The sequence below is a fragment of the Passer domesticus genome, chromosome 1 (assembly GCF_036417665.1).
Source record: "Passer domesticus isolate bPasDom1 chromosome 1, bPasDom1.hap1, whole genome shotgun sequence".
Classification (NCBI taxonomy): Eukaryota; Metazoa; Chordata; class Aves; order Passeriformes; family Passeridae; genus Passer; species Passer domesticus.
The window spans coordinates 124,985,138-124,999,825 of NC_087474.1; the positions used below are offsets into that span (position 1 = coordinate 124,985,138).

At 39.4% G+C, this 14,688-nt stretch overlaps 2 protein-coding genes across 9 annotated transcripts in view; one reads left to right on the forward strand and one right to left on the reverse strand.

Annotated features, from left to right (window-relative positions):
• CLVS1 (clavesin 1) overlaps window positions 1–2,996 on the forward strand; it is a 100,241-nt gene extending 97,245 nt beyond the window's left edge. Inside the window, exon 6 of the mRNA XM_064387380.1 lies at window positions 1,757–2,996. Coding sequence (XP_064243450.1) covers window positions 1,757–1,844 — 88 coding nt within the window. The 3' untranslated portion in view covers window positions 1,845–2,996. The remainder of the gene's footprint in view (window positions 1–1,756) is intronic.
• The window catches only part of ASPH (aspartate beta-hydroxylase), a 114,860-nt gene continuing 102,248 nt past the window's right edge, over window positions 2,077–14,688 (reverse strand). For all 8 annotated transcript variants that reach the window (XM_064387346.1, XM_064387331.1, XM_064387338.1 and 5 more), the window contains 2 exons: window positions 13,305–13,438; window positions 2,077–7,204 (listed from right to left, as the gene is read on the reverse strand). In XM_064387346.1, the coding sequence (XP_064243416.1) occupies window positions 7,054–7,204; window positions 13,305–13,438 (285 nt within the window). In that variant the 3' untranslated portion in view covers window positions 2,077–7,053. The remainder of the gene's footprint in view (window positions 7,205–13,304; window positions 13,439–14,688) is intronic.

A 14,688-nucleotide genomic window follows, 5' to 3' on the forward strand; every position in this document is an offset into this window, starting at 1 on the left:
CTGTGTAAAAAGAAACAGAATAGGACCTGAACACAGAATTTGGGATTATGTTGCCCCCAAGGTGGTGTGCATCCAAGTACCATTATGGTGGAGAACCCTGTATCTTGCTGTTACAGAATGCAAGAATTTTTGAGTGTGTAATAAGATGAAAGCAGAGATAACCAGCAGTGATGACAAAAGGAAAAATTTTCAGATTTTTCACAGTTGACTTAGAGCAGAAACTTTCAGCTGTGCACTGGGAAATGCTGCGGAGGATACACAACTTTTTATATCCATTGAAGGGCAGTGGGTCAGACAGAAACAATACACTGGTGATAAGCATTAATCAGGTAGTATTTAATAATAAGTTAATTTAGTAGTCAAAAAGAAAATAAAAACCTGGTGATGTTGCAATTTCAATCCATTCTGTAACAGTTTGAATGCCACATGATTATTTTTTGCTGCCTCATACTAGAAATATGTAAATTGTCATTTAGCATAATCTACCAAATCAGCTGCTTTTCTATATTAAAATGCAATCATAAATGACTATTCATGTCACATATCTGTAAAAAATATGCAGTGAAAACATTCGGGCAAACATAATTTCTTTGAAAATTATGGCACAAAGTCTTCCCACTGAGCATCCAGTTTTTGTTATCTTTCTTTGGAGATTTTTTTAAATGAAAATTTTTTATTATGCTTTAATGAAAGCTCCAGGCATAAGAATAGGAATAATTATCATACAAGTTATTCACAGTCACGATATTCAGTCTTGCACTACCAAAGGATGTAATTTATTAAGGATTCTTATCAAAAGAGAGGTGACATCTAATCTCACAAAGTAGCTAAAGCATAAATGAACAATTGGGAACTACAAATGCATCATGTATGGAATGACAGCTACTCCTAATTCTAAAAGATATCCATGAGAAAACTGGCACTTTATAACAATACTATGTGAATTCCAGGTCTGGATGACTCTATCCCCACCTATGAAAAGGTTCCTCTTCTAAAAGCTCCAGATTCACTCAGAGATCTTGCTCTGAAGCTCATTTTCTCCTTCAAATTGGAAGGCAACTCCTAGCCCAAAACAGAGAAAATGCAGGATAACAAATCTCTGTGACAATAATTTCATCAGATCCTCCTTCCATAGCTCAGCAAGCAAATATTACAGCACACAGACCTCAGAAAATTAAATAGTCTTGAATTTTCCCACAACTTTGATCCCATTCAGCTTTTGTTACTGCAAGAAATCATGATGCTCCTCTTTCTCTAATGTTTACTCATTTTCCCATGTTGGAATTTTTTAATCCATTAATAACAAAATATAAACTATGCTTCCTACCTTGAAGACAGAAATGAATTTTAAATAAAGTTATGTTTCAAGGGTATAGACAGGGAGATAAACTGCAGGACTGGGCACACCAGAAGCTCCCTCATCATCATATTAACCCCATCTTCTTTATTGGTCTTGGGTACCTCATGGAAGCTCTGTCCTGGAAGCTCTTTAAGTTGCTGAGCAGGTTCAGCACTAGGGATAGTAGGTAAGCACTAAATATTTTGAAAGCATTTGAGATCTTCAATGATCTTCCCTTCCCTGCTTGTATTTAAAGAAGTGTTTCCCAAATTCCTTATGCTTTCCACAGAAAAGACTTAAAAATCCATAAAGATGAAAATGGACTAAAGCAAAGATCATAAAAAGGAGCAGGGGGACCCGTGGGAAGGGATTGCATCTGCAGCAGTCATTGCTATCACGTGTGTTTTCTGCATTCAGGTCCCAGTCTGTGGTGGAAGCCGGCACGCTGAAACACGAAGACCAGGGGGAAAGTGAGAACACCCAGCCACTGCTGGCTCTGGACTGAGCTCTCACGAGCCCCACGGAGATCCATGAGCAGACCTCCACCATGCCAGAACCCCACGGAGCCCACCACACACAGACACGCGCACGCACACACACGTTTCGCCGATAACCAGTCCTTCGTGTTTCCTGACCAAGTGACAGCTGTCACCAGCCATCTGTCCCACGGCCGCTGCTGAACAAGAACTGAGAAACTTCTACTCACACAGCAGTCTGTCCATACACAAAGAATTGGATTTATTTTTTTTTTTTCCTCTTTGACTTGTGACATTAAAATGTTGGAAATGGTGGGACTGCATTCTCTGTTGAAAGAAACCAGGGTGTGTTCATAGTGTTTCTGAAGACTCCATCAGGGATGTTCATTTTATAGAAGTGAAGGTTGTAAGAGTTTTAAAGAAAAGCATCTCAAATTTAAACTTTACGCTGTAATCAGCAAGTGTAATCTGGGTTAGAGGGCAGAATCATCAGCATCTATAGAGTACTTGAGTTTTACAGAAGGATTTTGCATTTAAAAAAGAACCCCAGTGCCAGCCATAATGCCATTCAACATGACATGTTGTGACTGCCTCATCCATGCAGCTTATATGGGGGTCACATTTCAGTATTTAGCAAAAATTGTTCTTAACTTTTGAAGCCCTTCTAAAACTGCCAGCTAAGTGGAATGAGCTGTGTGAGCAGTAGACACACACAATTTGAAATGCAATTACTTGATTTTAAAAATGATTAAAATTTCCACAGGCAACTTAGGAGCCTATAAGACGTGTGTGTGCATGTGTGTGCACATGTGAAGGGGGTGGTTCCAGGCAGACACACTGGACAAATTCAGCAGTGATTCGTGGTTCAATCCAGATTGTTTCCTTTAGAACACAACAGCAAATGAAAGTTCTGCAGAATCATTTAGCCCCTTCCCTCCTGCAGTCAGGGAAAAGTGCAGCCAGAAAGGTATGCTGATTGCAGATGTGGGCCATGGTTAAAATGAAAAAGGAAAACTTAGAATTAATTATCCAGTACAAGTTTCTGCTAGAAGGAAATGTTGAAGAATAGAAGAACTGAAATGCCAAAGATCAGTTTGTTATATCTCTGTTTGCTCTAGAGTACCATCCCTTCATTGAAATGGAAACCGGATTAAAGAAATAAAAGAACAATCGTTATCAAATTGTATGTGCAGTGACTTTATTTCTTAAAACAGTTACAATCACTGTACACACTTTAAATCTTCAATTAAATCGCCATACATTGACAATTCACTAGAACAAGCAGTTGGCAACAATATAGCAAAGGTAGCAGTGTAAACCATACATACAAAATGAGATGATAATGGGCACAAGGTTTTAATGTGCACTGGAACACCCACTAAATTCTCAAGTATTAGGCTGAAGTGATGATATAGGTCAAGTGGACACGGCCAGCCCTAATAGATGGACTAACAAAATACTGCCTTTATCTACAACAACATTTTATGCCTGCACAGGGCAGAAAGGACATCCTGCTAGATCCTATCGACACACCTGGGACTTACCCACTAGTTTTCATACAGAATGTCCTCATTCAGACTAACCTCTTACTGCAGCAATATGTCACTGACACAAAGCCTGGCCTCCATGACAGAAAGGGAGTCTTTAAGGCTGTGGATGGTCCCAGCAAGGCAACACAGGAGTAAGAAAAAGAAGCAGAAGCTTGCAGGAACATTAAAAAAAAAAAAAAAATCAGATGACTGAGCCCATTTATCTTTGGCATTTCTTCCATCCCCCCCTCCTCCCACCCAAAATCATCACCACCGATTACAGGAAACAAGGATGTCAAGGCCTGGTAGCAGCTCCCTTCTCTTCTCCTGGGCTCACAGAGACTAAAATGCATTTGGATTTGTGCAGAGAATGTGCTTAAAGCAGAAAGCAAAAACCGAAAGAGACAAAAAGAGACAGACATTTGCTATTATACTGCAGCACTGAGGAAGAAATACTTTGGTTTGTGATTTTTCTCTGTTAATACACTTACCCCCACTGCCACTGAATCTTTGCAATGATCTGTTACAATCACTGTTCATTAAATTGGGTCTTGTCCTGCCCAAGAAGTGCAAGTACCACTGAAATCTAGCCCTTGAGGATCAAACCTCGCAAAGGATAAATTATTTACTTTCTTTAACTGTGATGTGAATAAATACATATGATACCTTGTATATAACTGTATGAAGCCAGCATTTAACCTTAGGCTCTTTCACAGATTCTGTGCAAGCAAGGCAACAACAGGAAGGGAGGAATATGGTGATGAGTACATACTGTGTTACAAACTATATTGCCCTTGTCTGCCATTTCCTTCTGTAAATAAATCTAACAAAAAAAATTCAAATTGCAATGGATTTCCATTAAAAACAACACTTCCCTTCACTTCTTCCCATGGCATTTCCAATGTTAAAAAGCTTCTCCAAGACAGAATACCGCTTGGCAAACAGGAACACCTAAAACAATATGCCAGTAATTCACTGCAGAATTTCTGCTCTATGTATCCTCCCTACATACAAAGCTAATCCAGTAACTATACCTAAAAAAATTATGCATTCTTTGCTCCCTGACAGATGGGCATAGAATAGATTCCCTTCAGTGTTGCAGGAAACACCTTGTCTTATTTGAGGCACTTAAGATTTTTAAATGGCTAATGTATCACTACACAATCTAATAAACAGTGCTGCTCTGGTACACACACATCTTGGGAGATTACTTTTATCTATTTGCCAATTTTATCTATTTGCCAATTGCAATTGCACAAGATAAAGTATGAGCCTAAAAAAGGAACAATGAAATAATGTGAAGGATGGCATGGACTTTCATAAATAAAGCTCCAAAGCTTTTGCCACTCCTTTAGCATTTACTCTGAGCTATAGGAACTAAAATGCAACATTAATAAAAATATTCCTAAATCATCAATTTTTGTTTAAGAAGTTCTTGATTTTTTTTTTCTTTATACACACAGTCTTTACTTTGGAAAAATACCTTATAATTTGTACTGCTTGATCACTTAAAAAAGATATAAAATATAGGCTCTGACTTGACAGCTAACAGGATATTTTAAAAATATTTTTACTCTTTTACCCCCCACAAAAAGTACCTTATTTCCAGTTTTACATGATTCTCCAAATGATCTCCAAAAGCGTTTTTATATTATGTGAAATTTACAAATCTTTACAGTTTTTCATTATTATTATTAACTGAGAACTGTTACTTTCTGGTACATTGTGTATAGTTTCTTTCTTATTTTTGATATGGACAACACGTTAAAACCTAATTATCTTAGCTGTCTAAAAGTGACTCTTGATAAGACAGGGTTTATCAGTTTAATATTCAAAAAAGGAAATTAAAGTGCACACTTCCAGAAACTGTTCACACTAATTCATGGTGCAGTCACCATGTGTTATATGGCATTACAAGATTTAATGACCTAGTAAAATACAAAGAACCTGAAAAGCATTCAGTTTATGGGAATGCAAAGCTCTTATCTGCAGTTTGCTTCAGCAAATGTGACATTCAGGTCACGATGCTCCAATGCCATGATGTGGACTCTGCAGTAATAAACTACTGAGTACTACACAAATAAAAACTGCTCCATGTCTTTTGGACAAGAAAGTCAAAGCTGCAGAGAATAAGTAATCTCAGTGTCTCCTTGCTTAGTGTTTGCCACTCACAACCCTCAGTAATGATGCCCAGAGCATCCTAGCACACTTGTCCACACCCAGCTGGTGCTGTGGGTGAGGAGAAAACAGCCAGCCACAAAGAGCAGCAGTGCAATCTCTGCTCTCTGTCTCCTGTTAGTGTTCTTAGAAGTTAAAAGTGGAGGGTCCTGCACTCTCCAAAAATATCTGCCAACTACTTAAACATCTACCTAGTTTTCTTTCTTGAAAATAGACTGTTTTATCATATAGTAAATTCTGTATGGCAAATACAGAGTACACTGTAAACAGTACTGGGATCAGACTACTTCAGCATTATGTCACTCATTTCAAGACAAGGAAAACACCATTAGGTCAATTAGAGGATCATTCTAGCACTCTGTAGGATGCTGGCAGTGGAAGTTAATACAAGGTAATAACTTGAAGGTCTTCGTCTGCTCTGCATTCTGGCAAGAAGCCAAGTTGGACCTTGTCTTTCTGCCCAAAGCAAAAGAAAGTATTTTTTTTTCATTTTTTCTTTTTCTGAATGGTCACCCAAGGGCAAGCAAGGAGGACCCCCTGGAAGGAGGGGGTGGGTAGAGAAAGGATGTAATACCAGAAGCTTTTGTAATGAGAGGAGAAACAGCAGCTCACCATATAATCCTAAGAATGGTCAAGTACTTCACAATCTGAGCCTAAAAATGTCAGATTTGCTCAACATTTTCCAAAATCACATTGTCAAACTGAAGGTCCTCTGCTAACTAAGAGAACTATTCTGTTTTAGAAGAACAAAGCTTCACTAGGCAGCTATTATGCAAGTTGCTGTTTACATTTCCAGGAAGGCAAAAGAAGGCCACACTTGGCAAAAATGAAATTTGTTCATATAGTGTTTTCCTTCTGCTGATAGCTATACACGCACGCACTTGTATACATATCACCTTTTTCAAAAAATAGTGGTTAATTAAAGAAGATTTGTTCATAATTAAGCTAGAAAAATACAGTTACTCAGATAGAAAAAGTACAAAACACATATAATCCATTCACATTATCTACAGTGATAACATAGGGACATGTTCTATGCCTAAAGCAGCTAATATTACACCTGCATACTGTTTTCAAAGTCAGTTGTGTGCATATGTTTGCAAATATCTTACATGTTGCTTCCCAGACAGAAGGCCAGGAGGTATTCCCTAGATGTACAATCATAAATCATGCGCCTGAACATAGTCAAGCAGGTGACTGAATGACTGGTTTTGTAAAGGAAATACAAGCATGGCAAAAACATCTGCACATTCCTCAGCTTGAAAATCCAGATCTATTGCTTTTTGGCTGACAAAACTTGTGTTTTCAGACTTACAGCCAGAAAAACAATACACATCAGTGCTGTATCAGTATGAAACAAAACATGGCTTCTTTTTGCTTTTAAACCAAGTCCACTCTGATTGTAGAATGTCATCCTTATCTTTTCTTACCCTTAAAATGCTTGTATACTTTATATGCTGGATAAATTGATCCTACTTTCATACTCCAAAGGAGTTAATACTCCTCTGCTTCACACATTAGAAGAAACCCCCTAAATAGCAGGAAGGGTACGTCTCTGTTGAGCTGTTAACTCAGGGTGCCACACATCCACAATGAATATCAGGCGATAACTTTCGGCATCCTGCCATACTTCATGTTCGAAGGAGTCATCAAAAATAAGAACTTTCCCTTCTTCCCAGTCTCTGTAAAACAAAAAAGCACATACTTTAGTGTAGTACTTGAAGGGCCATGGAGCAGGTAAGCTACAGATCAGCTCTGAAGATGCTCTTTGACATATGAGAAAGATTTAAACAGTACAGATTGCATAGTCAAGATTTCACTGCCTAATCCAGAGAGACTGGAGTATGGGAGCTTTAAAGAAACTACAGAAAGATTAGTCTAATGAACCTTTATGTTACTGAGGGATCCTTCCCCCACATTCTATACAGTTATGCTCACAACACATTCAGACATTTATGGTGTATGCTATTTATTATATTTTTAATTACTTGAATGAGTATAGTATTGGTGTGATAATCCACTTTTCTTCATTTCTAATCAGATACATCAGTGATGTACATAAGTGATGGAGACTGAGGGAATGACTAGCAACATGGCCACATGGTTCAAAAAGAAATTACTTTGAATCAATTTGCTTTTCCTAAAAATCAGAACAATGCCTTTGGAAGGTCACGTGGTCCAAGCCTCTGCTCATGGGAGGACTCACTGCAAAGTTACATCTAACTTTGAGGTTAGATGAAATATTAAAAAATCTGCTAGTGAAGAGCCTGAGATATCTGCAACCATAGGCACTCTACCATCTTATTTTGAAAACTCCCTTTTACCTCAATACAAGTTCCTTCACTGTCACTCATGTTCATTACCTCTCATTCTACAACTGCACCTCTCTGAAAAGAGTCTGGCTCTGTCTTCCTCACAGTCACCCAGTAGTAGTTAAGACAGTAACTAGGCTACTCTGTAGCCTTCTGGTTTCCAGATTCCAAACCAGTTTCTTGAGTTTCTCCTCCTAATCATCTTAGCCATCCTCCACTGGAGTCCCTCTAGTTTATCAATGACTTTTTTGTACTAAAATATCCCAAACTGGACACAGTACTCCAGAGGCAATGTCTTGAATGCAGAAGAGAGGAAAAAATTGTACTGCTCAAACTGTTTCCTACAAATTTACTAACACAGTCCAGTACACAGCTAGACTTCATCAATACAAAAGAGGATTATAAGTCATGTTCAACTTGGTCCCTAGGGTCCTTAAGCCCTTTTCTGCAAAGCTGTTTTTTAGGTAGTCATCATCCAGCCACTACAGCTGCAAGGTGTTTATCTGTTCTCAGTGCAGGGCTTTGCTTTTCTATCTGTTGAACTTCATCACATTTCAGCTGGCAGCTTCTCCAGCCTGCTGAGACCTGGATTCATAATTTTGAAGAGAAGTTTAACACTTGATTATGCACCTCCAGGTGAGACTGGATGAATACCAGTCAAGGTAACAACAGTCAAAGGAACATTCTGTCCTAAAGCCACTCTACCATGAACACACACTCATTTTTTTTAACAGGATCCCTCAGGAGCTGAAGCAATCCAAGAGGATGGATGGCCTCAGACAGAAGTAAGCACTATGAACAGTAAAAATGGTAAAGAAACAAAGGCCTAGCCATCAAAGATGGAAATGCATTGCTTAAGCTCATTCAGATATTCATTTACAGCGAAAACAATTTTTTTTTTTCAAAAACAGGCTGAAAACTAGGTTTCAGTTTCATCTGCATATTTGTAATTCAGAAAAAGGAAAAAGTAACCTTCAAAATTTATGGGGTGATGCTGAAAGGTTCTGAAGAGAAATTGAAACAGGATCAATTGAAATAATCAGCTAAACATAATTTTTAAAAAAAGGCATAACATAGCGAAAAAAATTCACACTGACTTGCCTTAAAGGCCCAGATAAACAGCCTTTTTCAGGTTTCAAATATGGTCATGTGGGGTTTGTTGCTACCACATCAGTTATCTGGCAATGAAAATGTTGTATGTCACACAGACCCTGAGTTACTGGTACTGCACTAAAATTACATTGGTTTTATTAAAGTCCATGGGAGTAAACAACTTGCAATGCTGTAATGTGGCAAAAAAATTGAAGCAGACTTTGAATATAATATAGTATAACAGTAATAGTATAATTAATTTGGTTTGTTTTTTTGAGGTTGGTTTATTTTTTGGAGTTTTTTTCTGAGGTTTTTTGGGGGATTGATTTTGGGTGGGTTTGAGTCGGGTTTTTTTGGGAGGTGGCGCCAGGGGTGTTTAGTGGGGAGGGTTGGGGGATTTGGTGTTCCTTTGTCTGGAGCAATTGAGATCTAGTGTTGTTTTTCTTGTTGGGGGAGTAGCTGGGTTTTCGGTTGGTTTAGGGTTTTTTTTAAGGATTTTTTTGTTTCTTTTTTTTTTTTTTAAATTAAATCAAGCCTGAAAAGAACTGCTCTAAATAGCCTGAAAGTGCAACTCAGTTAAGGACAATAAAAACTCAGGCACCCAGATGAAGTAGCTTCAGAGGTTAAAACCCAGGATCTATAATTTGCATCATAATGGGATCGGCTGTTTTGCACAACAAAGAAAAAGTCATAAAGCTGACGGGACTATTAGCCCCTTTTGAAAAGGCTACAAACCCCACTATTAGCATGCAAATAAATATTTTCTAGAAGCCGGATGGTGTGAGAAACACTTCTCAGTAGTAACATAGGGACCATATTGTTCTGGTCTGGTGCTGAGCCACTTTGGGGTAGTTTCCAGATAATTCTCTAGTGTCACCTGTTAAAGGTGAGATCTCAGACTGGCTTCTGCATAATGGTTCTAGCTTCACCTTCATTTCAAGATAAGATTACCTTATTTGATAGCGATGTTGGATTATGATATGATATTATATGATTATGATAGAGTATTATTTACCTACCAGTTTTGTGTATTATACCCTGCACTTTACAGAGCTGGGACTGCAAAATGGCCAAGTGGCCTAAAATTATCAATGCTGTACAGAACGAGAAACATAGAATCATAACAGTTTGGGTTGAAAGAACCTTTAAAGGCAAAACCTCCAATGAGCAGGGACATCTTCAACTCAGTCAGGCTGCTCAAAGCCCTGTCCAGCCTGACCGTGAATGTTTCCAGGGATGGAACATCTATAATTCTTGTGGGTGTCCTGCTCCAGTGTCTCACCACTCTATAGAACACTTCTCCTTGTTATATATGATTTGGAATAATTAGTGCTTATATGAAATATACGGGGAATATGTTATGTTTGTAAGAAATATTCTTAAAAGTTTTAAACACACAAGCCGGAACCGGAGAGATTGCTTCACAAAATTGCGAAACCGCAGCTGGCAGCAGAAAGAAGGACCTAATTAGGAAACGCATGAACGTGGCTCAGCACAGAGATGGGCCCTTCTCCAGGATGGTCCAGGAAACACCCAAGTGATAAATACTCGATAGGTATCTTGAGATAGCCAGAGCCATCAGGAGCACACATCTCAACACCGAGTTCCTGTAACTCGATGATTGGCTTCCCTGACACAGTTTTGCCCAGCTCAACACAGAGAAAAGAAACTACATGAATATGTGAAGCCATGAAAGGAAGAAAAGAGACTCTGTCTCAGGCAGAACAAACTGTATAAAAACTACCTGGACAGGGACAGCCTACGTGAACAGAGGGGATCTGATGTGATAGAAGTTGGATCAGTGTTCACCCAGCGCCGACCCTGGGGTTGACGCTGTCCCTTTGATTGTGGCTATCGAGACTGTATATGGGTTGTGAAATAAAATCTAATATTTTAATTATTAAATTGGCTTCATACATTTTTACCTACAATATACATAATCTAAACTGACCCTCTTTTAGATTAAAAGCATTACCCCTTGTCCTGTTGCAACCTGTCTGATACAAACTGTCCCAATCTTTCCTAAAAGCTCCCTTCATGTACTTAAAGGCTATCATGAGGTCTCTCTGGACCCTTTTCTTCTCAAAGTCAAAAACCCCAGCTCTCTCAGCCTTTCCTCATAGCAGAGGTGTTTCAGCCTTCTGATCATCTTTGTGGCCCTCAACTGCAAGGTACGCCAACTCCAAACAGCTGCAAAAAGCTCTTGTGCAAATGAAGGAGTAAAACACACCACGAGACAGTGCTGATTTGCCTTCCATCAAATGATGAGTCGCACTGTAACTCTCTAAAGAGCCATGCTGGTGGCACAGAGGTAACCAAGCATGAAATTCTCATTGTTTCTGTTCGCTCTCTCACGCACACAGCAGTGGCACAGGAGGCCAGAAAAGCCATGGTGCTAACCTTCCTCTTCCAGCCAGCTCTCCTATTGGAAACCACCAGTTTACCACTGCTCTGAGCCACCGGGAGGAAAGGAATGGAAAGTGCTCAGGCTAAGTCTTCCTCCTGGCACCATTCCCTTTGCAAGTAGTTCACACACCTCCTCTGCCATAGGGGAAGGATATATAAAAGCCCTTTCACTGCCAGCAGCAGACACACTTTGAGTGCTTCCAGGGAAAATCTTGCCCTTGTTTCTGAATGCACAGCTCTTGCTGTAAGCAACTGATCTTAACACATTTCAGCAGAAGTTGCTGTCAGCTTTTGAGTATTTTACATGTGAAATGAATATGTCTGATGCATAAGTCTGACCCAGGTTCTGGAATGTGGACACTGACATGCTCTACAATCTGTCTGCAGCAACAGGCATTTTTCTGCTCTTGACTTTGAGGGAGTGTTGTTACCAAGGAAGAGTTAAGTTCATTCCCCACAGGATTATCCCTTCTGTCCAGGTTAAGACAAAGAAGGGTGCCAGCCTTATAACAGGTGGTGAGCTGTGGACACCTGCTCTCTTGGCAGCACAGCAAAACCACTATTTTGTTCACACCAGCTACTAAACAGCCACCTAATGGTAATGCCATGCAATCACCACCATTCTGAACTCACATTAATGTCCTAAAGTGAAAAGGCTCCATGCCCCTATATCAGTCCTCTAGGGCAATTAGCTACCTCTCCTTCCACCCAACTTGATTCGGATAGTGGATTGGCATGCTGGAAAAAAATGTCACTTTCTAGATGTAGGTAGTGTAGGTTGTAACACTGACTATAAGCTACATGTTAGCAGGAGAGTATAGCAACAACACTTTTTGTTATTAACAGCTGGATACTTCTACCCTCAAAAATTCCAAAGATTTCCAGTTGTGGTTGTTCTCAAATGCTATAAAAATAACCTCTTTTGCTATGTATTGCAGCCATGCAGACAGGAGCAGCATTTCATTTCTCACTATCAAATTAATTATATTTCTACCATTAATTATATTAGTACATTGAAAATAACTCAAAGTTAGCACTTGTTGCCTTCAGAAGGTGCAGAATCTTTCAAAATATATGTACAGATATTAAGCATCATGAGAACTTCACTTAAGTCTAGCAAATTTAGCCTGTAAGCAATAAGCAATATAGTTGACACTACATTTTTCTTTCTGTGTTTAATAATATAATACAAAAAATATAGCACATTTTTGTATCCTTCTAAGGGGAGTATATGCTCTGATTATAATTGTATAAGCTATTGCATTAAATTTCATTTTGGACTGAGCAAACAGAGATAAAACTCACTCGAAATTCAATACAATTTTTCCATCGTGGCTAAGAAACTTCCCTTAAAGCACACTTTAAAATAAAATTGCCACCTGAGTAATTCATTGGGCCTAAAATTTCACAGATGTCTTCATCCTGAGATCAACTTCAACTGGAATATTTTAACTGAATTACAACAAATAATACCAGCTGAAAAGGAGGCTTCTGCCGGAAGTACCATGGTATTCTGTCACAGCACTGAAAATGCAGGTAGATCTTAGTCAGCTTCTGCCAAAGCAGCAACAAATTCTACATCTCTCCAAAATCAAATTAAATACAGGAACTCTGTTTAGGCTGGCATTGTAAAAGTAAACAGAGAGCCCATTGACCAAACACACTGTTATTTCCATGCCATAGCAGAGAAGTGCAGGTTTGTATCAAAAGATTCTCCTGGCACTGTTTCAGAACTTTATAAGTTTATTTAAAAGTTTGTACCATGAGTCAGAGTGCAAACTCCCTATTTAATGAAATATGTTACACATTCTGGTCATCAAAACACTCCCTTTTTTTCCATTTTTTAGCTACATGCAGTCCCATCCCTTCTTCAGTCTTGAGGAAAGTGGGGGAAAAAAACCCCAAAAACAACCAAACAAACAACCCCCTTCCCCCCAAAACAGTAAAAAAACCCCCAATATTGCAACCATACCTGTCCTCTTGGGCACACCGTATTCTGCAGCCTTCCTTAGGGATCACCAAGCCCAAATGCATCCTCAGCCGACAATTGGTGGGCCCTGTGTGGGGCCAGACATGAGTCCCTGGGTGCATGATAGAATATTTGATCTGCAAGAAGAGAAAGGCACATTTTTTAACACATTCCATTTCACAACCATGCTGATGGGAGTTAGGACTTCGTTTAGTCTCATCCATGGTGATGGGTGAAAAGTGTAATGCCATCTTTTGTTCGAGTTTCAGCAGCAATTCTCTCTCATATCCTAAAGGCATTTAATATTACAAAACATATGTCTTGTGTGTGTGTGAAACCAAGGCCTTGTTTGTGTGTGAAAGTACATAGTTTTAATTTTACTTAAAATAACCAATATTCACATTTCAGGCTGAAAATAATTATCTTCTGTCTACAGTCAGAAAAAATATCTTGTTTCCTATGGAAAGATTTAAAAGGATGGACAAGAGGAGACACAAGTCTGTGTTCATCAGACTGGCCAGCCCCTCTCAGATGACATGTCTGCAGAGGTGACTGTCAGCCTTGTCTGCAGCAACCATGAGAAAGTGGACCTCCAGATCATGAGAGGATGGAGAAAGTGAAAAAGCAGAATTACTACCTGCTCCAGAGAGCAGATTTGGTCTTACTCAGGGATCTGGCTGGGAAAAATCCCATGACAGAAGAGTGGTCTAGGACAGCTGGTTGATTTCTAAGTAGCAACTTGTCCAAACTCAATAATTCCTATGTGCAGGAAGCAAGGCAACCCAGAAAAAAATGAAACACAAAAAGGAAGCATACAGGAAGTGGATGCAGGGTCAGTCACCCAGGAAGACTGTAGAGACACGCTCTGCAAGGGCAGGGATGAGGTAAGGAAAGTCAAAGCTTTCCTGGTGCTGAATCTGAGATAGAACTGAAGGGTAACAGGAGAGATTCCTACAGATATCTCAGCAATAAAAGGAAGTCTAGGGAAAACATATCCAGCTACTAAACGTGACAGAATATCTGATGACAAAGGACATGGAAAAGGCTGAGGCACTACATGTCTTCTTAGCCTCAATCTTTGCTGGTCTGACTGACTTTCAGAAGTGCCAGGCACCTGAGACCAGTGAAATAGACTGGGGCACTGATGACTGATCTTCTGTGGATCAGGTTAGGAAACTTTTAAACAAACTCAACAACCTGGCCTATGGGTCCTGATGGGATCCTGAGGGAAATGGATGATGTGAATCCATACATAATCCACACAGTCTTTGAAAGGTCCCTGCCACCCGCAGAGGTTCCCTGGTAGAAAGGAAATGCTCCTATCTTCAAGAAGCACAAGTAGAATGGTCTGAGGAGCTACTGCCTAGTCAGCCTCACCTCAGCCCTT